Genomic DNA, 25,437 nt, shown 5'->3' on the forward strand with positions numbered 1-25,437 from the left:
TATATTGTGTTTTTCAAATTCAGCAACCAAAAATACATTAAAAAGAGCTACAGTATTGAAAAAAGGTTTTTCATCGCAGTCCTGTGTAACAGGAACGCACTAGTATAACTGTGTAGTACAATATGCAGTACAGGGAAATTCAGTGAATTGCTTCATGAAGTGTTCCCTTTTTTTGTTAGCTGCCTTGAACTAAAATAGTTTAGAAAAAAAATTACTCTTCCATTTCTTGAAAACACTGAGATTAAAAGTTGGTAGTTGTTTACATCACTGCAGGCTTTTGGTACAATGGTGGTGTGCTCACAGAGGAAAATTCAAAGACCGTGTTTGACTAAATGTTTATTTCATGCAATATGGTGGTGAAGCATGCATTATCAGAGAAAGGGACAGTTTGGTTTTTAAGAATAAGGGCTGTTCCAAGGAACTAACATATCACTTTGACTATTCTACTTACAAATATGCCTTTTGGACTGTACCTCGTGCTCCCTCTCTCTCTCTCTCCCTCCCTCCCTCTCTCTCTCTCTTCTCTGTGAAGTCGAAGGCTTTCACGGACGGCATCCATATTTTTTGTCGGTTTTTCAGGCTAGTTGGCCCATCTTCCAGAACACCTACCCCCCTCTCTCTCTTAAGTAGTAATCCAAAAAATAAACTTTTCCAATTTGCTCCAGACCAAGTAGCTTTACACATTTTTTTTCAGACATAGCAGGATTGAGCAACCCATGCCTGGGCTTTGGGTATCACCTTTGGTATATTTCTTTATATATTTCTCCCTGTGGCAGACAATTCTTGTCCGCCTTAGGGTCGTCATAAGTTGGAAACAGCTTGAAGGCAAACAATACACAATACTTGTGACTATTGTGGCATGTACATGTCATCACTTCAAGTACTTCTGTGTCTCTACAGTTCAGCATAACCAGGTCTCGAAACCATAAACGTACATCTTGCATTCTCCATATGAGAAGCAAACATCAGGTATACCAGTGTGGCATGCAGATATAGCATACAATTAACCAGTGTCAGATAAAATTGTGTGCAGTAGCATGGATTTTTCTGGAAATTAACCCAGAACTTTAAAAAAATTCTGTGTGGTCTACAGTTATCCGGTTTTCCCAATAAGCATGGAATTTGAAGAGTTGTGCTCTAAACACCTCCAAGCCCTGAACTAACTTTGGATTTGATTGAATTACCTTGTACTGAAGTCCTTAATCATCATTTCTTGAAAGGATGTTTCAACAGTGGATTTCTAAAAAAATCTTTGCTGCTTTTAATAAAAAGGAAATATACTCGTCCCTCCACATTTGCTGGGGTTAGGGGCACAGGACCCCCATGAATATGGAAAACCACAAATAACAAAAACACTGTGTTTTTACCTGAGAAAACACATCTCTAGGAATCTCTAGGTCCTCCAGTGCAACTCTGTGGTCAACATCTGCTAGACATTGACCATAGAATTGCACTGGAGGAGCTACAAATGTCTAGTGGAGTCTTCTCTCTAGGAATCTCTAGGTTAAAGTCAACCACAGAGTTGCACTAGAGAACCTAGATGTTCCTAGTGTTATTTATTTATTTATTTAATATGCCACTTTTCTTCCATGTGGAGCCCAGTGTGGCCCAAAGTATATGATGTTGGCTATACTATCCTCTGTTACGGAAGGGCCTTAGGCCAACTCCAACTGACATGGTGGTTTTTTACCTTTTCTGATGACTGACTTCCTTGAAAATCTGATAAAAGCTATTAATCCCTTCTTGAGACAAATGCACATAGCCAAATACACACAAACATTAGCACACAATATCTTTTATTGTACTGGAAATTAAGTTCCTTCACTTAGAATAGTCTGGAATTAAAAATAACTAAATCTTTACCTTAGAATTCATCTTCACAAGAAAAATTCAAAATAACAGGAAAGAAATCAGAGGCCCAAAACAGAAGGGCCCAAAGCAGTGGTGCAAGGCTGTATCAGTGCCATTGGCGCTGGGACCACAGCAACTGCACATGCCCGGTCCCAATCTGAGCCACTGCTGTGGTCTTGAACCAGGCTGCTGGAAGAAGCAGATTCTTCCCGCTCCTTCTTGATCTGGTTCTTTTTCATTGGTGCAGCCTCAGCACAGCTTCAGGCTGCATTCGGGGTGTGCATTATGTGTGCATGCCCTTAATGTGGCCTGAAGCCATGTCATTTTGCCAGTCTGTTTCAGGCAAAAAGGGATTTTTTTTAAAAAAAAAATTATTGAATGTGAACATATTCATGGACCCCCTAGAGGTCCATGGAACCCGGGTTAAGAACTTCTGGACTAGCATACATTTGTAAAACTGCTTGTTGCCTCTGTCTCACATCTTTTAAGGGTTCCTATCTCGCAAACATTAGTAATATGTCCGGTTCTTAAATGTGGCAGAGCAGTCTTCCAAAGCAACATTTAATAAGTTTTTATTCAGGGTAGAGAGAGGGAGAGACCTAATATGGTGTAGTGGTTTGACTGTTGAACTATCAGAGTTCAGAGTTCAATTCCCTGCACAGCTGTGGAAACTCACTGGGTGACCATGGGCGAGTCACACACTCTCAGCTCCAGAAAACCCCATCTTATGGTTGCATAAGTCAGAAACATCTTAAGATACACAACAACAAAGAGAGCTGGAGCAGATGATCCTCCAGATATTTTGGACTGCAAGTTCCAGAAGTCTCATCCACACATAGCCCGCTGGTAAGGGGTTACCAAAGTTGTAATCTAAAATATCTAGGTGCTATCTAGATATTTTAGGTTCCTTACCTGATATGTGAGCATCTGCAAAAGACTGTCCCCAGAGGAAAATAGAGAATCTTGGGTTAAATTTTTATAAAAGAATCACATGGCTACAGAAGACTGAAGTTGCACAGCATGTAGCTTAAGATCAGTCAAGGCTGTTGGTGTCACAATGATCTCAAGAGTCAGTTTTCTACACCACCCACTTAGCTTTTATACACATATTTATGCACTTATTTGTAAAGCACATAGGACCTTAGAGATGTATCTAGCAGCTACATATTATTTTAAAAAAACATATAAAGATTAATTGAGAGGGATTTGACTCATATTTGGATCAAGGCCATGGAGCTGGTATGCTAAATCTTCAATTTGTAATACCAAATTTACTATAGTAAAATAGTAGCCCATGGTGTTTCATTACCACCACATGAATCACCTGACTACTGAAATTGATAGACCATAGAATATATTTATAGAATTAAAAATTCTGAACAGGAAAACATTCCTAAATTACTATGAAATTTCTATGAAACAACAATCTCGGCATTAATATTATAAGTTACTTTTATTGACTCTTGATTCTGACCAGAGCTCCACGTCTCTGACTCTACAGCCCTGATTTGGACCCTATCATTGTGGAGTGGGAAGTTGGAAGGATTTAACCTTGTGGATCCAAGCAGGGTTGGGAGACTGGCACTTGTGGTTGGATGGTTCACTTTTTGGAAATAAACATTGCAGGAGCAGAGGATGAGGAAGAACAATTTAGGTCAAGACTACAGCCAGGGTCACAGAGTCATAGAATCATAGAGATGGAAGAGACCACAATGGCCATCCAGTCCAAGCCCCTGCCATGCAGGAAATCACAATCAAAGCATCCCCAACAGATGGCCATCCAGCCTCTGCTTAAAGACCTCCACAGAAGGAGACTCCACCACACTCCGAGGGAGTTTGTTCCACTGTTGAACAGTCCTTACTGTCAAGAAGTTCTTCCTAATGTTGAGGTGGAATCTCTTTTCCTGTAGCTTGCATACATTGTTCCAGGTCCTAGTCTCTGGAGCAGCTGAAAACAAGTCAGTCAGAAAGAAATAAGAGAAAAAGAGAACAGGAGTCTCCTTTGGAGGTCTTTTAGCAGAGGCTGGATGGCCATCTGTCGGGGATGCTTTGATTGTGAGTTTCTCCATAGCAGGGGGTTGGACTGGATGGCCCTTGTGATCTCTTCCAAGTCTATGATTCTTGCTGGAAATGTCTGGTAGAAGCACAACTAGGTGATATTTTACAAGGGTTGGATGATTATCACTCCATAAGAACAAGACACTCATCAGATGAGCCTTTAATCAGGAAAGATTTCTTGTTGAGCTAGATATTTCCATGTCGGTTGGTACAGTTTAATCTTGCTGGATCCAGTCAGAAAAACAAAATTGAGCTACAGCATTTGAGTCAAATAAATGCTAGATCAAAATACACTTGTCCCTCCACATTTGCGACTTTGACTTTTGCAGATTTGATTATTCACGAATTTTATTAATATGTTCTCTCTAGGAATATCTAGGTCCTCCAGCGCACCTCTAAAGGACCTAGAGATTCCTCGATTACTCTCCAGTAGGCATTTGTAGCTCCTCAAGCACAGTTCTGTTGTCAGTGTCTGGCAGATGTTGGCCATAGAGTTGCGCTGGAGGGCCTAGACTTCCTAGAAAGATGTTCTCTCAGGTAAAAACAAAATGTTTTTGTTATTTGTGGCTTTTTCATGGGGGCCCTGTGCTCCTAACCCCAGTGAATGTGGGGGGACAAGTATACAGTGTCCTATTTTTTTTACAACAGTATATTTTCTAGTTTGTGTCACATCCAGTAGTCTTATTATTTTTTTAAAAAAAACCCTTAAGGATAAAAAGCTCTCTTTTAAAAACAAGAACCATTCAACCACACAGGTCATAAATGAAACCACTGAACATGCCACTAAATAAAAGGTAATCAGACATATTATTTAAGTAGATTTTTACACAGGGTATGAGTAATACAGAAAAAGATGACAACTAATACTGGTTTTGTCCACTGAGATTATTAGTATTTTTCATTTTTGGATACATGTTTAATTTTTCTTAAGACTAGTCCACAGGTTTAGAAGAACAATATGTTATAATCCCTCTGGGAGTATATGCTGTAGGCTGCAGCTGCAGAATGCCATCTGTAGTGCTTCTTCATGCCAATATAGATAGCTAATATTTTAAAAATAACTCTCTTCCCCAACAGATTAGCCTTCCACCACCAAAGAGATTTTACACTGGTAATTTTTTTCATGTATCCTGGAGTCTGAAGTAGGATACTACAGTGAAGACTGAACCAAGTTATTTCTCCTGTCACTAAACCCGTCTTCCTAGGAACCATGTGTGGTTCTGTTCTCCTTTGTCTATACTGGCCTTTCCCTATCACCAAATGTAATACCAGTCTCAGCCTACACTTTATTGAGTGTTTTTGTAGATTCTTAACTACTTTTTAAATCATACATTAAGTTTATTTTTATTGGGACTTTCTGCTTGCAGGAGGTGGCCAGCAAGTGGCCCCATCTTTCTAAATGCTTCTCAGGCAAAGAGTCAGTTCTTTTACATTTGGTGTTTTTGATTTCTAGATCTAATATTCCTTTCTCCAGCTTTTGTTCAGATGTGCTTTATAATATTTTGTATGTATATTGTATCTAATAGTAATACAGTATTCCTTTTTCCAGCTTTTGTTCTGATGTGCTTTATAATATTTTGCATGATGAATGGTCCCCCCCCAATAAAGTATTTCTAGTGCCTATAATACAGTTTTGTAATTTTCTGTAAATGAAACTGCAGAGCTCATTGTGATTTCTCTTTCAAACAATCCCTGTGCCAGAATTTCTATAAATAAGATGGACTTTTCTATTTGCTTGTCTCATTTTTTAAGGGAAATGTAGGAGAAGATAAAGTTCTCATGATATTATATCAGAAGAAAGAATTTCAGTTCTTATTTATCCACAAAAGAATACATTTGGGTTTTCTCCCATCTTTTGAAAGTCTGGGCTTTAAAAACATTCATGCTAATTTCCATTTAAACATCAACAGACATTCTGATTTTTTAAGGAGTTCAATTGTTATCACAACTTGATCATCATCATCATCATCATCATCATCATCATCATCATCATCATTTGTTTGCATAGGGTCATAAATTTACATGGCCCTTTACAAAAATAATCAAGTCAAAAAATTAAAACCTGCCAAAGGCATACAATCTAAAGATAATAAAATGTAAGTATTCAGTAATTATAAACAAATTATACAGATAAAAGACAATACTACAAATGCAGCTGACATATAATCAAATATAAAATTCTAGAACAGTATCAATGTGAAGTTCCAAATGCTTTGGCAAACAGAAATGTCTTCAGTTCAGATTTAAAACTAGCGAGAGAAGAGGTAGTCCTCAAATATTCAGGGAGGCTATTCCAGTACAGTGGAGCAAGTGAAAATGGACGAAGCCAAGCCAAGGAAAAGGAAATCCTTGGTTGGGCGAGAAGCTCAGAGTTCCTAGAACTGAGATCTCTGGAGGCCTGATAAAATGAAATAAGGGCTGACAGATAACACAGATAACACTAAATTATGTAAAGCTCTAAATGTTAGAAGAAGATGCTTGTACAAAATCCTAAATAGAATGGGTAGCCAGTGAAGACATACCAAAATTCTCACTGGTGCTCATGATGTCTTCAGGTGCTCACCTACTTGTTGGAATGTCACAGTTAGGAAGATTTGCCACACACCTCTTGGAACAGCAATGTCAAGTTCTACATTTAGGAATGTAGAAAGCCATCTTATACTAGCTCAGGCAGTCCGTTCATCTAGTCCAAGGGTTCCCAATCTTTTTGACTTTCAGGGCCCTCATTTCTATGGTGGAGTCTCTAAGAGGCCTACCCTATGTCTTACAAGTTAATGCTGTTTAGGAGTATATATAAGAATATATTCTTATTCTTTCATTCAATTTTTATTTCTTTCATTTTCCTGGAGCGGGCGCAGAGCACCTGGTAAGTGTACATGGAGGAGCCCTAAGGGCTCCTTGGAGCACAGGTTGGGAACCCCTGACTAGTCTGTTCTGACTGCAACCTCTCTCCAATGATTCATAGAATCATAGAATTGTAGAGTTGGAAGAGACCACAAGGGCCATCCAGTCCAACCCCCTGCCATGCAGGAAATCACAATCAAAGCATCCCCGACAGATGACCATCCAGCCTCTGTTTAAAGACCTCTAAAGAAGGAGACTCCACTACACTCCGAGGGAGTTTGTTCCACTGTCGAACAGCCCTCACTGTCAGGAAGTTCCTTCTAATGTTGAGGTGGAATCTCTTTTCCTGGAGCTTGCATCCATTGTTCCATGTTCTATCTAGTCTCTGGAGCAGCAGAAAACAAGCTTGCTCCTTCCTCAACATGACATCCCTTCAGATATTTAAATATGGCTACCATATCACCTCATAACCTTCTCTTCTCCAGGCTAAACATCCCCAACTCCCTAAGTCGTTCCTCATAGGGCATGGTTTCCAGACCTTTCACCATTTTAGTCACCCTCCTTTGGACACGCTCCAGTTTCTCAACATCCTTTTTTAATTGTGGTGCCCAGAACTGGACACAGTATTCCAGCTGGGGCCTGACCAAAGCCGAATAGAGTGGCATTATTACTTCCCTTGATCTAGACACTATACTTCTATTGATGCAGCCTAAAATCGCATTGGCCTTGTTAGCTGCCGCATTGCACTGTTGACTCATATTCAACTTATGGTCTACTTGGACTCCAAGATTCAAACAGAGATCATTCACAACTCCTGCTACTTGATGTTTTAAAGCTATGATATTTCCATTGACTTAAAGCCCTTCTGTCCCCCTGTTTAGTAAAAGGACAAGGAGAGAGTGGAGAGCTTTAGTCATACCCTGCCTGCCACTGCTTTTCATTGCCTTCCACACATAGAGAGCAACTTTCTGAACAGAAACCTTCCTCTGTGGAATCTCTCCAAATAATTTGGAAAACCAAATTAGGGAGTTGTCTACACTGTAGGAAAATTTTATACTCATCCCATAGCTGCAGATTCTCAGATAACACCACTCTCACTGTGGTGAGATCAGAGCAACCCAGAAGAAAAGGGCTGGCCATGTTCTCACAACCAATCCAGATATTCCAGGAAAATGCAGGGTACAAGGAAGTTCCTTTTTCTCTAGATTTTTGGAGAAAAGCCCCACACTGCATGTGAATCCTGAGGAACGTTGTATGCCTGAATTGCGGTTGCTATGGAGAGTGAATATGGGTTTCCTGCCAGTGTAGCCAAACCCTGAGTAGAGACTCTCCATGGATAGCAGAAGGTCTCTAGAAAGCACCTTCCGGGTGTAGAAGGCAATGGAAATGTCACTGGACTTTATCACACGTGAGGAATTTCTCTTAATTTTGAATGAAAAGAAAGTGGGGCCAGAACGCATTCATGTGAATTCGCTAGTTCAGCAAATTTACGTGAATGCGAATTGCGTTCAAACTGGCTTCCCATTGCCCGAAAATAGCATGCCATTGCCCGAATTTGCATGTGCACGCAATAACATGAAACCCCACGATTGCACCCGGACTGACTTCCCATTGCCCAAATTTGCGTGTAGTAGGTTATCACGCAATAACGTTAAACCCCATGATTGTGATCAGATTGCCTTTGGATTATACTTCCAATTTCCCTTGTCTGATAAACTCCAATGAATGGGGACAAAGCAAATGTGCTATCCTTCCTATGTGTTTTCTCAGTACTGGAATAGCTTATTGCAGGCTTTAGGGCTCCAGACTTTTGGCTTCATATGCTGTACCTAGGATAATTCTACATTGTTGTCTGGTCAGCTGACTTTACTAGCTGTAGGAGTATCTACTACAGAAGGGCTCTTAAGTCTTCCAGATATTATGGACTTCAGTTCCCACAATCTCCAGCTAGCATTGTGGAAACAGTAAGACATCTGAGGGTCAAAAGTTCTCAGCTCCTGATCTAATAGCATCCTAGGACAGTTGTTAGAGACAGGTTCTAAAAGATAATGACAGAAGTCATAATATAAACAAAAGGTTTTGTGCTTACATTTTCAGACCTAGTGAGTCTGTGTTACAATTCTTATGAGTGGATCTCTTAGTTTACAGGTTACACTTGCATTTACTGCTTATTTTATTTTATTTTATTTTATTTTTTAGAATGAAGTGATTAGTCAACAACTTGCTGTCATTTTCACACATTGCTATGGACCCTATCCTATTCCCAAGCTTGTTGAAATCAAACGCAAACAGACATCTCGTTTAGGTAAGTGTGCTGTGGCTTGGATCTTATATAACACATGTGGTTCTTTGCAATTTGGTCATTAGAAGAAACTAAGATAAATAATACCAATAAAGCATAACAGAAATATGACAGGGATACTGTGGACCATCCATAAAGTCTAAGGTCAAAAGGGGGCTACTGAAGTCCTCAGACAGTTAGAAAATTTGTTTTGTCTTCCAAGCAGAATTTAAAATACTAGTCATTTTGCTTTGGACATAAGGGTCTGCTAATGTTAACAGCCATCAGGATGGCCATCTGTCGGGGGTGCTTTGATAGTGAATCCCTGCATAGCGGGGGGGGGGGGGTGTTGGACTGGATGGCCCTTGAGGTGTCTCCCAAAATGATTCATTTTGCTCTGAAGACACCGTATGCCTTGTCATTTCATGTGCTCACATCCTTTTCCCACAGATGAAACTTAGAAGAAGCCTGATACACTTCTTGTCAGAATAATCTTGATTTGCATAGTTGGGGGGTGCATCACTCATGCAGTTTCTGCTTTCCCCCTTAGAGTAGTTTTATAGGGTTTTTTAAAACAGTTTTAGCAGATAATGAAAAAAGACACATGAAACAGAACAGACAGCCTGTTAGTCTCACAGGTATTACTGGATTCTGTTTATGCAACAATAAACTTAAAATGGCTATCTCCTTGAGTACTACATAAAAGAGAGAGAATACTCATTCATGGATCTCCTTCATCCCATCTAGTTTGGCTCTTATATTTCATTTGCTCTAGAGGTAAATAGGGGTAAATGGGGTAAATAGAAAACTTAGGAGCAGAGGTGATTCCTTTCCTTCTTGTTCAAGAGCATTGTGTGCTATGTGGATTAGAGCTATCTCTTTTGCTTTTATTATCACCTTGTACTTGTTATAAACCAAAGACAGTAGAGTACAGTAATACAAAGGGAAAAAAATCTATAACCAGAAAAGGAAGATGAATATTTTGCGTGTTTAAACTCATCATTTTCATTTATGATCAGTGAAGGAATTGAAGTTGTATAGGTATATTGTTCAAGATTGTTTTAACTGGTTTTAAATTGTCTGTTTTTAAATTGAAAAACTAATATATTGTTAATCTTTTAAACTTTTACAATTATTTGTTTTAAGTTGATTTAATTGTAAGCCATCCTAAGAGCTTTGAATAAAGCGCAGGATATAAATATTCTAATAAATATCCTAATAAATAAATAAATAAATAAATAAATAAATCTACTCAAAATTGGAGGACCTCATTTTCAGCTTCCAGTAAGGTTCTCTTTAGTGTCTTTTTCTTAAATACTGGTATGCCTCTATTTCTTTAGTTTTCTTGATTAGGGTGCCATTTTGATGATTAAACAAAACAAATTAAAATAAAGTATTCACACTAATATGAACACTATCTTACTTACCCTGAATATCACACCACTTTTAAAGTTCTTTTAGTTTGCCTTGAAAGTAGAATCTGATATTTGGGAATAATCTTAAGTAAAACCAGAATGATTACAGATGAACAGGACGAGAAATTGTTTTCAAAATGCATTTCTTCATCTAGACATGCTGTATACGATGGATGTCTATTACCTTTAAACAGGTTTGCAAAAGATAGTTTAGTGATTTTGAAAATACTTTGTATGTTTCATCTGAAGCACTTCTTCAGAATAAGTTCAAAGACAAATATATCTTAATTTTTTTAAAAAAGGGATTAGACATGCTGTTATTTTAACTTACTTCCAGCTTCCTTTCATTTTCTTTTTTATCATTGTAGATCCTCATTTTCTTAACAACAAAGAAATGTCAGATGTTACATTCCTTGTGGAAGGAAGACCATTTTATGCACACAGAGTACTACTGTTTACTGCATCCCCAAGGTATGTACTTATTTTAAAAGTTTAAATTAATTTGAGTGTTTTGGGGGAATGTAAGGTGTAAAGTTTTTTTAGGCGGGATACAGACCACCCAAAAAGGGCGGTCTGCCTCCGCCTTCATTTCCTCCGGCGGGAAGCCTCAGCCTCTAAATGGTGAGGTTTCCCGGCGGCGGAAAAAGAAGCCGCAAAAAGCGGCTTCTTTTTGCGGCGTGCAAGTGATGCCACGGCGCCATTGGTGCACTCGCGACGTCACCTGGGCGCCGCATCGTGCAGATGCTAGGTGTCCGTTACGTCAAAATGGCAGCGCCCATATGAACAGGGTGCTGCCGTTTTGTACATACTCCGTAAGTACTAGGGTTGTGGGCGTCTAAGAGAGATGCCCCCTGGCAACCCTAGATGGTATGGAGTATGTACTTGGTTGCCCGTTTGTTCAGGGCCTTAGTTACACAACAATTTGTGGGAAAGGTTATCTTTTAGCAAAATGGTGTGCTTCATCAGTTGGAGAAATTCCCAATCAGCTGCAGCCTAGAGTAACTGCCTTGCACAGTGCTGAGTCTTCAATGCAAAATGGGGAAAATGCAGATTGATTGGGGGAGGTAGGATGTTTATTAGGAGTGGTACAGAGCAACTAAGTTCTTTTTCTGTTGTTGCTGTAATATGAGAACAATGTTCCTCATTGCAAGGCTTAAAGTCCACTGTCATCCTCTCTGATTCTTTCTTTATTGTAGCTGCTCACTCTTGGCATAGTCTTTCTAGTCTTACACTGTTTGCTATAATGATGAGCCAACCATGGTGATCTGGTCTAACAAAGGAGGCTTTGAGGTTGGCGAATCAGAAGATCTTCCACCTATCAGTTTCAAGGTGGTTGAGGTTGTGGGAAGCAGAGCAATTAGTTGTATTGAGAATGGCATCCCAAGAGGCAGAGGGCTGTGTGACTGGCTAGCTGCAGCAGTACTTTGGATAGGCATGGGAGGGAAATAGACAAGGTAACTGAAAGAGAGCAAGAGGGCACAAGGACTGTCACAGTGAGCTTCAGAACATAGCTCCACTCCTGGGAAAATATACATTATAACTTGGATATAGTTATACATCAAACACTTGTTGCTACAGTTGGAAACTTGAAAACCCAGACACTGGTGTGTGTGTGTATGTGTGTGTATTTCAGCTTGAGTATCCAGATCCTAAAAATTTGTGCCAGGATATATCAGTTTGCAATAGTTAAATGGCATCCATGTAGAGTGGATGTAATATCACAGTGATGCACAACCTAGGTAGGTCCCAACCCAGGAACATATTTGAAGTTATTTTATTTCCACAAATAGAAAACAACAGTCTTTCAATGTTTTTGCCTAGGTTTAAAGCTCTTTTGTCCAGCAAACCTGCATCTGACAGCACTTTCATTGAGATCAGCTATGTGAAGTATCCCATTTTCCAGGTAATACTGAGTCCTAAGGTGTCTCTGTATAAATAAAGTGATAGCAACTAGCAGAATGATAAATTAATAGTGGAAGGGATCACTGAGTAAAGCTTCTGTTGTTTTTCATTAGCAATGTTTGAATATGTTGCCAAATCACATAAGAGTAGCATTTAGGTTTTTTATGGTCCCGGTGTACAATTGACTTTCACTATAATAATATAGGATTTGTTCCAAGGTAAGGAAATTTGAGTTCAGCCTCAGCGTAACCTAGAACTGCAAAGAAACTGCATTCTTGGAGCCATAAATTTATTTAGATTAAGCCAATTTAAGAGGCAGTTTACATAGGACCTGTACCCTAAAGGCACCAGATCCCATCTGATCTTGGAAGCTCGGCAGGGTCAACTGTGGTTAGTACTTGGATGGAAGTCGAGCAATGAATACCAGGCACTATAGGCTATATTTCAGAGAAAGAACTGGCAAAACCACCTCTGAGGGTTCCTTATCTCAGAAAATCCTATTACATTCATAGGGTCACCATATGTTGACAGGTGAAGTGAAGGCACATACACACACATGCACACACTCCAGCCACAGGCCACTTCAAAACTTCTTCCAAGATTTCTTTGGCCCCTGAAGTTTCACCAGGTAGACTCACACAAGTTTGCTGTCTTTAGAAGTAGTAATTTCTTTTACAGTTTTTCACACTCCTTTCTGCATTAAAGCAAAATAAGTGTGTACTTAGGGCATCAAGGGAACAGCACAGAAATTTTCCATTGCTGGATTTACCATGGACCATATGATGTAAAACTGCAAATGGTGCAGCTGAACCAGGTTCCACACATAACAAAATCCCACTATAAAGAATTACATACATATATACTGTATACAATAATAAAATACTGTAATAATAAAAAAGTAATACAACAAAATTAGAATCTGGTAACTGGTAAGCTGCCTGAAGATTCAACCAAGGCTCATGTGATCATTCTTGTCTTGTTCATGGTGGCTGTTTTGTTCAGTGGTCTACTGAAAGTGAGTGCAGCACCACTCAGTACAGTGTTGCCAGATGGGGAGTTTGCACTTAGAAAAACTAGAAGAAAACATTTCAAATATAAATAGAGTGGAAGTATACAAAAAGAAACATTATTTTCCATGTAACTGTAGGTTTGGGTTTATTTTGAAAAATAATTTTTTATGTTATTGTTTTGGGCACCAAAATCTTTTAAGTGCTTAGGGCCTCTAAAGGTCTTAACAAAGCCTTGTCTTTCATCCCTTGCTTGTCCATCCCTTCCCTTCATTCCTTCCTGAGGGGCCAAACACAAGTGCATAAAAATGTTACATGTAGGCCCGCCAAACTGGAAAAAGTCTAACATCCAAGGGGAGAAGAGTTTTAAGTCATTATGTGAGGCTATAGTCTGATGTTAATAAAGGGCTCCCCGGTATACATTGTGAGAGTACATTTTAGCAAATTTCTCTTCTGAGCTTTAAATTAATTATCAGTACCCTATACCCTACTTCTACGAAGCATATAAACCTGCTCTTGTATTATCGGAAGTGTTTATGTCAAAGAAGGTTTCTTACTGTTTTGTTGCAAGACTTTTGTGCCTTTAATAACAATTGAAATTTAGCAAGTGTACCTGTCCCCTGGATTTCTTCTGGCCAAAATTCTTATAAACCATAGGGGTTTTTCAGGGGTTGAGTGGGAAGCATGTAATCCTATAGCATTATCACTAGTAGGTTGGCACTGACTTCTGCAGAGGTCTGTAAGCATGTAAGAGGGCTAAAACATCAAGCACTGTTTCAGAATGCAGAATATATGCAGTGCTGACATATATTTTCCTAATAAGCTCCTTCCTCCTTTCCATTTTGGAACACCATGACACTATCACCTTTCCCTCAATGTCCAACATAATCTGAAGCAAAACTGGCTGAACAATAAATAAGTACAATTGGTTGGTTGAGAAAAACCAGACAAAAATTGTGACTGCATTTTTGTGATCTATTGCTCTCTTTGGCTTTATTTCAGCTTATTATGCAGTATCTCTACTATGGAGGTGCAGAATCACTTCTCATTAAAAACAATGAAATAATGGAGGTAAGAAGCATTTTGCACCAACAAATGAAATCATTCATTGCTGTCTTTATAAATCAATAAAGAAATGGTCAAATAAAAATAGTAGTTTTCCCCAGGCTATTGTTTGGGTAAAGCCATATTTTTATTTATTTATTTATTAGAGTACTTATACCCTGCCTTTAGCCCTAAAGGCTATCAGAGCGGCTTACAATTATGTCAATTATTATTTTTAATTAGATGGTTAATTTTAATTAGACTCTTCCAGCCTTCAAGGAAAGCAATGGCAAATGCCCACTGAACAAATCTTGCAAAGAAAACCCTGTGATGGTCATCAAAAGTTGTAAATTACTCGAAGACATACAACATCAACAAACAAACAAACTATAGGTCATATTTGAGCATATTTATTGAAATGTATTATTCCTTGTATCTCTGTATTTATTTTCCAAATCTTGTGAAATTGCTAGAGCCAATCAGAAGCAGTATTATAGTAATCCCAAGAACCATTCTGAACTGCTGGGTCTTCAGACCTGGACCCATCTTATGGTCTTTCTGTAGAACAGAAAGGGTGTGCTTGTGTAGTTAACCTTGCACTCTGTAAGCCAGAGAGATTTGTTTCCTTCTATTTGCTACAGGCAATCACATCAGCAGGAGTGTGTATAGCAGGGTGACTTGGAGGTCTCTCGTTCTGAATGGTGAACTTGCTCCCTCTAAAAACAACTGTTATTCCCCATCCTTCTCAAGAAGTTTTAATAATACTTCCTCCTGCTTTTCAGCTTCTATCTGCTGCTAAGTTTTTCCAGCTTGAAGCATTGCAACGACACTGTGAAATCATCTGCGCAAAAAGTATCAACACAGAAAATTGTGTGGATATTTATAATCATGCCAAGGTAATACAACATTTTTCATATGTATGCATTGGTGTATGTACTGAAGCCCAGCATCTTATGAGACATCATTGGACAGTTGCTGAAACCCTACTAGTGCTGCTGCCTCTGCCCCAAAATACATTTTTCTGTGCTTAGATGAACCTTGCTGGCTAGCATTGCAGTTAATCCACAATGTTCCTTATCAACAAAGCATCACTATAGAACAATATGGCAATTACAGTGGAGGCTTCCTAAAGCTGCATCCCAGTCAATGGGAGAATAGACCCACGTTGTTAACAGCAGCAGCAGGACTGGGAGACTTTATGATCCCTACATATTCTTTACACTATTAAATATGTAGGGATCATGAATATAAATCAGTTATGAATGCTTAACTCTAGGTTGCACTGTTGTAACTGTAACTGTGATTATGAATGACAGACATAGTTTTCCAATGAACATACTATTAACAAATCCTAATCTTTTCTTAAAGATTTCCTGCTATGAACCATTAGCTCTTTTGAGGATCTTTATGGGTCTGGAGCTTACATGGAAGCTGCATGAGCAGGGCCAGTTGCATGGATTCTTTCCACCCTAATGAAAATGTTCTTACAGTGGCATAATCTGTACTTCAGATCAAAAGAGCAACACATTTTGTGTATCTTGTGAAAGCAGTGGGCTTCTAGGAACTGTTCTGGATAGAATAGGGTGGCTTATACTGGTGTTATACAAGGTAGCAAAACATTGTTTTTCTTTCATTTTAAACAAAAGGCTCAGTGTGGCAGCTCATACTTACACAGCCTCCACCCCAGACACGTTTCCTAAAGATGAGACAGATGAATGTCCATGGGCATTGTTCCAGCCCAGCCCCACAAAAGCACAGCCAATTAAAATGATATGCAGACAGACTGGCTGCTTGGTATGAGCAGTCATGCCATACTCTTCCTTTTTAAAGCTGAAGAGGTAAAGCAATTCCCAGGCATCTTCTATAACACTAAAGTAAAACAATTTGCAAACCCATTCCCTCAGATTTTCTTAGAACTATCCTGTCCTGCTGTATTTGAGGGATTTGCTTCCCTCCCTCCTATGAATGGTCAATGACAGCTGGGCCAGTATTCAAAAGTTCTATCAGTTTCAAAAGCAGTTTGTCAGATTGTGCAGGGGGTACTGTTCAGTAAATGGAAGCCCAAGCTATAATTGCCTTCAGACCAAGTTTTAAGCTTAATGTTAAGGGAAATTTGTCTTGTCTACAATGAATCAGTTTTCCCACCTGGAACTGAATTGTGTCAGAGATACATACCTTAACAATCAGACTTGCAAATTAACTCTTTACCTTACCTATCACCAAAGAAAGAACTCTAAATGAAAGCTATGGAGATGAGGAAGGTCACATATTATGACAAAACAAACATATTTCATCAGTTGAGAACACTTCTTCAAAAACCTTCTAAATGTATTGTCCAGTTTGACTCCTACCTTTGGAGAGCTTTTAATTCCAGGAAATACTTTTGTGTTTACTTGTCTAAAATACATTGTTTTTTCTCTTCTTTTCTTACCCTTCTTTCCCTTCTTCAGTTTCTTGGAGTCACGGAATTGGCTTCCTATTGTGAGGGTTATTTTCTAAAAAATATGGTGGTTCTAATTGAAAATGAAGCTTTTAAACAGCTGCTATATGACAAGAATGGAGACTCATCTGGCCAAAACGTACTACAAGATTTAGAAAGGACGTTGGCAGCACGGATCCAGTCAATTCATTTGTCATCTTCAAAAGGATCCATTGTATAAATTTCAAGAACAGTGTGAAGTTTTGGGAGAAGTACTGCAAGTGAATTATTGCTGTTGCAGTTTCTTGAGCAAATATATAACATTCTTTTTCCTTCTGGAGTATTATATTGTGGGCCAAAGGTGCTGTCACTTACTTGAATCTTCTCTTGGGCAAGAGGTTGTGGTACATGTGACTTCTATGCATTTTTGGAACTACAAGGATGTATTGCTATCCTGTGAGTTGCTGTTTAGATTTTGAACACAGAAGTGCTGTCATGCAGCTAATGCCAACAGAGAGTGGACTACATTCTGGTGAATAACAGAAACCCCAAATAGAAAAAGGATGCCATGGAACAATTATTTTATAAAACCAACACATCATGTTGCTTTTGTTACAGTGTCATATTGTTTTTAAGTTTTTTTGGTGAGAGCTGTACTCTTCCCTGTCTCACACGATTCATTGTATTATGCATTTAAGAAACATATGACCTGATAGCTGCTCTTTAGCAAGAGTCAAAGAACTGGTAAGACTGTTATAAATGAGAATAGGCAAATATAGTGGCGGAAACTTTTTAAAATTATTCATTTCAAATGGGGCAGCTTTGCAGTTTAATTTCCCCCCTTTATGTTCCAGAGTCCAAATGTTATTTTCAACAGATATATATTTGAGAATGTATGTAACAAATTAAGTTTGGGTTTTAGCTTTGTTTCTGTTTTTTTCAATGGTAAAATGTATATTCTGTAAACGGACATCTGAAAATGGTTCCACTCATATTCTGCTTTACTTAACAGTGGTATAATCTTGCCTGAATGGTTATGGTTACACCAAAGAGGTGCAATTAACAAGGACTCAGTAGTTTGGTTTGGGGGAAATTCTGCATGCTAACTGTGGTTTGGGGTTTAAAACAGCAATGAAATTCAACATGCATTTGCATGGTAATGGTACCTGTGAATTGTTATGTTTGTGCTTAATTTTGCAAAAAAAAAAAAAAAAGACAATGCAATGTTAGTTCTTTGTCAAATTCCATTTTTGTGAAGTTCTATTTCAGGGTTTTATTTTCTGGTTGCATATAATTCCCATGTAGAAGAATTTTAAAAATGAAGATTTCTAGTTATTCTATGGGAAGGGTCAATCCAGGGTCTTTATTCAAGAGAAATGTTAGTATTTTGCTACTGGGCAGATGTTATGATGAAGATGATTTATTTTAATTATATATTAAATATGTACCATAGAGTGATTTCTTGAGGTCAGCTGAGAATGTGTAGGCCATGTGCTTATGAAGGCCTGTAACAGGCCTTGAGCTATTTAGTGACATATTTTAAGCAAACTTACGTGCCATGCTGATTCTTGACCATTTTTGTCTGATCAATTAGTTTTGCAGGAACCACAGTAAAGATTTATTCCACCACAATCTTTATCATATTACCTTTTCCTTGGCAGAACAGTGTGAATGTACCTGTCTTTGGGAAAATCATGACTGATTGATTAACTCTGGAAATTTTCATAGTACCAATGCAAGGTAAATCCTAGATCTCTTTTTATAAAGGTGCTAATTCACATTTACAGATTTTTTGGAATTGTTCAGGAATCCAGTTTTTGTATAAGACAACAGGAAAATAAGAAGCTATTCTGTGGCTCTAAACTTCAAAATCCTTCTTAGCTGTTTTAAATCATTTGTTCAACAGCACTGCAAAATTGTCTAACCTGCTGTTAATGTTGAAGAGGCACAGTCTGGTGGTGGAGGCAGAATGGAGCAACATTTTCCCCTTCCCATATTTTCCATAATTAGAAGGGATAATTTAAGTTCTTTTGCTGCTTCAGGCAGAGAACAAGATGGTGCCCTGCTCATTCCATTTATAGAGGCCTAGTGGACTAGCAGTTCAGTCTTACTCAACACACTGGCTACATTCTTCATCACAGCTAATGGCAGCAGGTGGAGGACAGGCTATACAGATCACACTGTTCTATCCTCTGTTCCTCCAAGAAGGAGCAAGAGATGGAAACTCAGGTGGAATGATTAGGAAGTGCTGCTGCTGCTACCCTTCTGCATCTTCCACTTAAAACAGTTGCTTCACTCTTCTTGTCATGGTTGGACCAGATTATTAGCAATTTACCTTTCTGGGAATGTTGCAGAATTCATTGGGTATGGGATGGGGAGAAGCCAGCCAAGGTTCCTTCATGGTGCTTCCACTGTATTTGCTCTGCTTCCTCCATCTCTAGAAAATAGTAGTACACAGAAGATGGGTTGTTTTAGTAATTCATCAGTGGTACTTGAAAGCCTTGAGTGCATTAACTGCCAAGCTGACAAAGAGTGATTGATGGAGGACCAATGCAGCAGAAAAGTGTTTCGCCAAGAATCATTGGAATGTATTGCATGCATGAATGTTATTAATATGGGGAAGAAAGCAATTTTTAAAAAACAACTGCCCTTCCTCTTTAACCTTCCTTTTTTTTCAAATTTAAAAGGCCCAAAGCAATTTTAAGCATTACTTGAGAATTTTTTTTCATATCTTTAGAATTAGTCTGTGAGAACCAAAATATGTGTGTGTGGTGGGATAAAGCATTTTTATCATTGGGGAATCTAATGGTAGTTCCCTGATTGATCTGCAAAACATTGGCAAGGATTCCCGATCGTTTAACCACAGTAGCAACAGAAAGACTAGTGCATATAAACATACACACATATACACTTCCAGAGTGGGTAAAGAGTGGGTTGTGGGAGGAGGGCAATTGAGTCTTAGACCCATCAAAGTTGTCCATGGCTGTAGTTGCAGTCCTTCCACACAAAATTTTAAGCTGTTCTGGGTTCAGAAATCTTTCTTATATACCAGACTTAGCACGATGGATCTGAGGGGTCTCTAATAAAAACAGAAAGGAGACCCCATAAAACTAAAATCCATTTATCGCTGTTATACCATTAATAAGAAGTATTAGTGCCATTTATTTAGAAACTCCTACTTCACAAAGGTTTGGATTGTAAGAAAATGGAAGGAAGCTCAGAAAAGAAATATTCCTATCCCTTTCAGTATGCTGCAGCTGCTTGTACCCTATCCAACACTTTACAAAAGTCTGAAGGTTTTTTCAGGGCACCAAAAGCAGGAGCACAGCCATGTTTGTCAGGGGTGAGGGTGCAGTGTGGTGCCTTTCCTATACTAGTGGCCTTGTTTATCTGTAAGAACTAGGGATGGAAAAATATTTTAAAATATTTTGAAGATTGAAAAACATGCTTCTTGAGTGTTGGGGATCCCATACAAGAAGAAACTTGAAGTTAATCTTCACAGTTTGGGAGATTTTCTGTGCAGATATATTACTTTATCTGAGAAAATGTAGTTTCCTGCTTAGAAAAGGCTGTTTTCTGTGCAAACTTCCCCAAACCATGCATATTTTGCACAGAATAAGCCCCCAATTACGTTTTCTGCACACATAGAGAAATAGTATTTTCTGCCAATGCCAAACATAACTGTACTTGAAGAAAAAGAAACCTGTGTCTGGCTCCATAACTGTGCACTCTGCAGAACATCTAGTTTGGCCCTTGCATAAAGTTAACACCTTTCTTAGTTAGCTACATGGTAAATGGAAATTAAGGTGGGGTTTTTTTAGCCCCAAAATGGACAAGTATAGATTAGAAAGCATGGATTTGAATTTCTATTACATAACTGGAAAATAGTAAATTTTACAGTTCCATCTGCTTTCTTTAGTTCTCTAGCAATGCAAACCTATAGATATCTTCTTGGAAGAAAATCTTTTGATTTCCCTGGGATTTACTCCCTAATAATTCAGTGCATGATTGCAGGGCAAATCATCTCTAAAAACACAGAGACACATATTTTCATTAACTTTTTCACTCTTCTTGCTTGCTTCTCCTTTAAAACATTTTCCTTGAATGTCTTTTAGACCCTCAAATTCAGTCTCCCAGTATTGAATATGTTCAGACAGGGAATTGGCTATGACTTATAAGAAATGAGCTGTAGTTTGCTAAAAGGATTTTTTGTGGGACTAAAGCAGACACTTTTGTAGAAGGAGAGGGATCATGCTTCACTCAATATTCCAGTACTATCCATCCAACTATCCACTTTCCTTTAAAACAAGATGTTTCTCATAGGAAACACAATGAGTTTCCTAAGCAGTATGTCATTTGTCAATCAAAATACAAGATGCAGTTTCTTCCCCATTCTTAAACAAGTGTCTTAGGTAAACTATAATGAAAGGTGAAATAGGTAATACAAGATCTTGGAAAACTGAGCTGTAAAGGATCACATATGGTTGTTAATGTTTGCACTCCAGCTACAATATTAAAGAAAAGAGAAAGTGAATGGAGGCACATTTCCCAAAGTACATAAAATCCGAGGGGAGAAGACTGTGTGGAATACAGGCATAAATGGTAAATTGGCATTAGATTGAGCAGGGGGCGGAAAGAAAGAAAGATCTTGGTGACCCAGAAAAGCCTTGGAACAAGCTAGATAGATATAATATCTATAGAGTAATGGAACCAGATTTGGGAGCACACCTGCTGCTGGCAAACATATGTGTTCCTTACCAGAGTCAAGATCTGAAGGGAAACAGTTCTGTAAATCAGCAGCAGAGCCAGCCATGGGGATGCCAGTTGGCTAGTGCTGGTAATGTCACCAGCTGTCAAAACTGTTTTGCAGCTATTTCTAAAACATTTCCTTTTAAAAAGACCAACAAAATGGGGGTGGACAAATGGGCAAATGGTTGTTTAGCAAGCAACACCTGCTGAAATTCTCTCATCTATACATAAAAGGGATCGGTGTCTTGTCCATTATTTCATCTGAGAACTCTAGTGTGCAGATATGACCTCTCATGCTACATGCATGGGAAAGGGAGGAACCAAAAAGATTTGGGGGACTCCCACACCCCACTCTCAGGTAGGCTGACACATTGACATCATCCTCTTTTCTGCTAGAATATTTTGCCAATATAAGGATGATGCTACATCAAGCAGGTGCAAATAACCCCTTCCATGCCACTGGACAACAGTATTGATTGCCTGTGATATTAGTCAAGGACTCCAGAACTCCTCTGCTTGCTGGGAGTAGTATGCATTATACAGATATATAGATTATATAGATAATATTATACAGTCTGCAGTTACTCCTACGTTTCTTGAAGTACTGTTCCATCAGAAGCTGTTTTTATATAATCTATTATTGTGTTGCATTTATAGTACATCAGTAATCCAGCCACTGCACCAGGGCCTCACACTACGCCCCTCCAGACATTTTTTTTTCAGTTTCAGGTCCTATGATGTCTCACTGTTGGCTATGTTGGATAAAGCTGATGGGAACTATAGGCCAAACTCATCCAGGGAACCACAATTGCTCACCCCTGCACTACCCTGTGCTAGTTCTGACTTGCCATTCTTTCAAATTGCCTTCTTTGGGCAGCATTCCTAAGAAAATTGGATACAAATACAAGTTGACTGTATAAACATGAATTCTTGTGGAGCTGTGCTTTAAGAAATAAGAGTCTTCAGTCTTCTCCCCACAGTATAGGAGTAGTTGTAGAATACTAACTTTTGAGCAAATTTTTCTATATCATTAAAAATAGAGAGAGGGGAGTTTGCTACAGAGTTGCCTGAAAATGGAAAAATGCCAGAAAACCAACAGATAGTAGAACAGTTATTCATTTGACAGCTGTAGGTTGAGTTGAATTTTGAACATGGGAATATGAACATATTGCAGCTACCACCACCATTCTTGTTTCTGTTCTCCTCTATTCATGGATGTTGAATGCTTTGTCATTCTTATACAGGAAATAAAAAAAATCAGTTTCCATTATCAGTCGAAATAGTTCCACTGTGTTGGTCGAAGTGAATGTGACCAGCTTTACCCATTCTGCTTTCTTCTATTTCAGTTGCAGTATTTCTACTGAAATCTTCATTGCCTCATGGAATCATCAGTTATATTTTTCTTACCATCTTTAAAGCAAAGGGTTTCTAATCTTACTAAAGAATAAAATGCAGATAGATAAATTCTGTGCTAGGGTGAAAAAGGAGTGTGGCTTTAAAAAAATAGAGCGAAAAAGAGAGCTGGAAAATAACTGGGTATAGCTAGTCCAAAGCAGAAATAATTGGGACACTTCAGAATAGCTGGTGATGCAAAGTCTTAGTGAGCAAAGCCCAGATCACACACTATATTTTTAAGAACATGCCAAATATCTTTTTAGAGTACTCATAAAAATATGAGGTGTTAATGTTCCAAATGCATGTGTCATACAGGTACACTTGTCAGGAACCATAATGGGCTGAAATTAACCAGTGGATCTCCTCTTGGTGGCAAACCCACGTTGGCCTTTCTGTTATGTTTGCAATAACTATAAGTCTTCAAGCAGCTAACACCCATGAAATTTCAACTATCAATTACGGCAATATTTAGTGACTTGCCACCCTTCTTTGTGGGGATAAATTAAATATCCAAAGACTTCTTATTCTATAGTACTTAAATGAATCCTAATGTTTATTTTCAACTGAACCATTAAAACGTTCTTTTCACCTGTGTTCAAAACCAACTGTTTCTGTCTTTTACACAGTTTCTTGTGTTTTGGCTGGCCACAGGCCACAAACCACTTATAGTTCTGCCACTTCAAAGTAAACAGTCTGTGAATAGCAGCTGTGCCTTTTTTCTCAATACCATCATTAAGCATTAACAGTTTAGGAATCCCATTAAATTTCCTCACAGTGCAGATAACTATGTAAAGATTTTGTTTTTTCCAAGACCTGAGGTGTACTTCAGGTTCAGTATAGGTAAATCAGAAGATGACATTTCTCACACCCTATCGCTTTGCTGTACCAAATTATTGACATCTATTATTGCCAATAAAGATTATAAGACATTGACACATTTCAAAGCCTTGTCAGAACCAAAGAACCATTTTGACTGGAATAGGTTAAAGCTGTTAAAGCTGTTATACTGAATTCTCTGCCAGATTCCTGCTGAAGCAGTTACACCAAACTCAGCAAAATTCCACTCATTTCCTGCCTTTAACTTCTAGTAATGCTGCCGAACATTAAGGACATATTGTGGCTGGATTCCAAATGAGATTTTCATTATTTTGTGTCTTGAAAAAGCCTTTCTAGAAAGCTCTGTTTAAAAAAAGGCTATTTGGACACTATGGCCTGTTACAGACAGCCAAAATAAAGCTGCTTCGAGTCACAGTGGAGGTATGGTGTTTCAGTGATGCATGCGTCCTAAGAGTCCAGAAGTCACACCAAAGCCATGCTCCAGCCCTGGAGCGTGGCTTTGGTGTAGCTTCTGAACTCTTAGGACGCATGCTTCATTGAAACACCATACCTCCACTGTGACTCGAAGCAGCTTTATTTTGGCTGTCTGTAACAGGCCTATGATATTCTATTCTGTCTGCAGCATTCTGTGGTTTTGTATAGGATCCCTTTGTAGATTTCATAGTACAGTGGTGAACCTCTTGTTTCATGGAACTATGGAGCAACACTGTGTAGTTCTGCGGTGTTCTTAGCACTGAAGACTATGGGGTTATGTTTGATTCTCTGGAAATTCAAAGTAAGCTGCAACTAGAAATCTATTAATCTTGTACTTCTAATGTTCAACAGAGGACTAAGAATCAGTGCTTAGAAAAGAACTTTTTAAAGACTATAGCTCCCATAATCCCCTAACCAGCCCACAGATTGATAGTTGTAGTTCAAAAAAGTAACTTTTCCAGTATCTGCTATTTGGTTATATCTTCTACATTGCTGTGTGTGTTTTGTTTGAAAGTGTTATGAAATATTCTTTAATGCAGTTGTTTTCTAGAAACTCAGGGGTATTCTTTGAAAAAAGATATTCTTTGCTATATGATATTCTATAATGGGTGTGGGATACAGTATTTGTGAGGATTCATCCTTCCTGGATTTCATACAGATGAGTTTACATCAAAGCAGGTATTATTTTATTTCCATGCTTCATCCCCAGTTTTGTCATTGCTACCAGGTGGGTTGTGGCTATAGAGGTGATGATCAGAACATGTTTCCTACTAGTGAAAATTGCTAAAACAAATAAACAAAAAACCCTGTACATCTGACGTTATTGTAATAACTTTCATTCATCACAAAGTAACTTGGAATCACTCCAGGAAGTGGGAGCATGAGGGGCCCATTTTGGAATTAGATCATCCCTTGCTAGGTGAAATTTTGGTAATGGGATTAGAAAATGTATTTTTCATTATAAGGTGCTGGAATCAGATATGAAACGTCAGAGGTGACTGAATTCTAGAATATCGTTGCTAGGCTGAGTAATACCATTTCCTTGAACTAGCCATTTCCTAATACTGAAACTTAATTTTGCTGCATATGCCTCAGTGCACAATGTGATTTGATGGTCAACATGTTGGATTTAGATCTGACAGATTTAGTCATAGTGCTTCC

At 38.5% G+C, this 25,437-nt stretch overlaps 1 protein-coding gene across 2 annotated transcripts in view; it reads left to right on the forward strand.

The window, feature by feature from the left end:
* The window catches only part of LOC149311843 (ankyrin repeat- and BTB/POZ domain-containing protein 3-like), a 286,151-nt gene extending 262,011 nt beyond the window's left edge, over positions 1 to 24,140 (forward strand). For both annotated transcript variants that reach the window (XM_089528047.1, XM_089528046.1), the window contains 6 exons: positions 8,953 to 9,058; positions 10,818 to 10,920; positions 12,271 to 12,352; positions 14,361 to 14,429; positions 15,185 to 15,298; positions 16,853 to 24,140. In XM_089528047.1, the coding sequence (XP_089384173.1) occupies positions 8,953 to 9,058; positions 10,818 to 10,920; positions 12,271 to 12,352; positions 14,361 to 14,429; positions 15,185 to 15,298; positions 16,853 to 17,062 (684 nt within the window). In that variant the 3' untranslated portion in view covers positions 17,063 to 24,140. The remainder of the gene's footprint in view (positions 1 to 8,952; positions 9,059 to 10,817; positions 10,921 to 12,270; positions 12,353 to 14,360; positions 14,430 to 15,184; positions 15,299 to 16,852) is intronic.
* The last annotated feature ends 1,297 nt before the right edge of the window (positions 24,141 to 25,437 follow it).

The sequence above is a fragment of the Sceloporus occidentalis genome, unplaced genomic scaffold, assembly GCF_023333645.1.
Source record: "Sceloporus occidentalis isolate IW3139 unplaced genomic scaffold, rSceOcc1.0.p SCAF_5, whole genome shotgun sequence".
Classification (NCBI taxonomy): domain Eukaryota; kingdom Metazoa; phylum Chordata; class Lepidosauria; order Squamata; family Phrynosomatidae; genus Sceloporus; species Sceloporus occidentalis.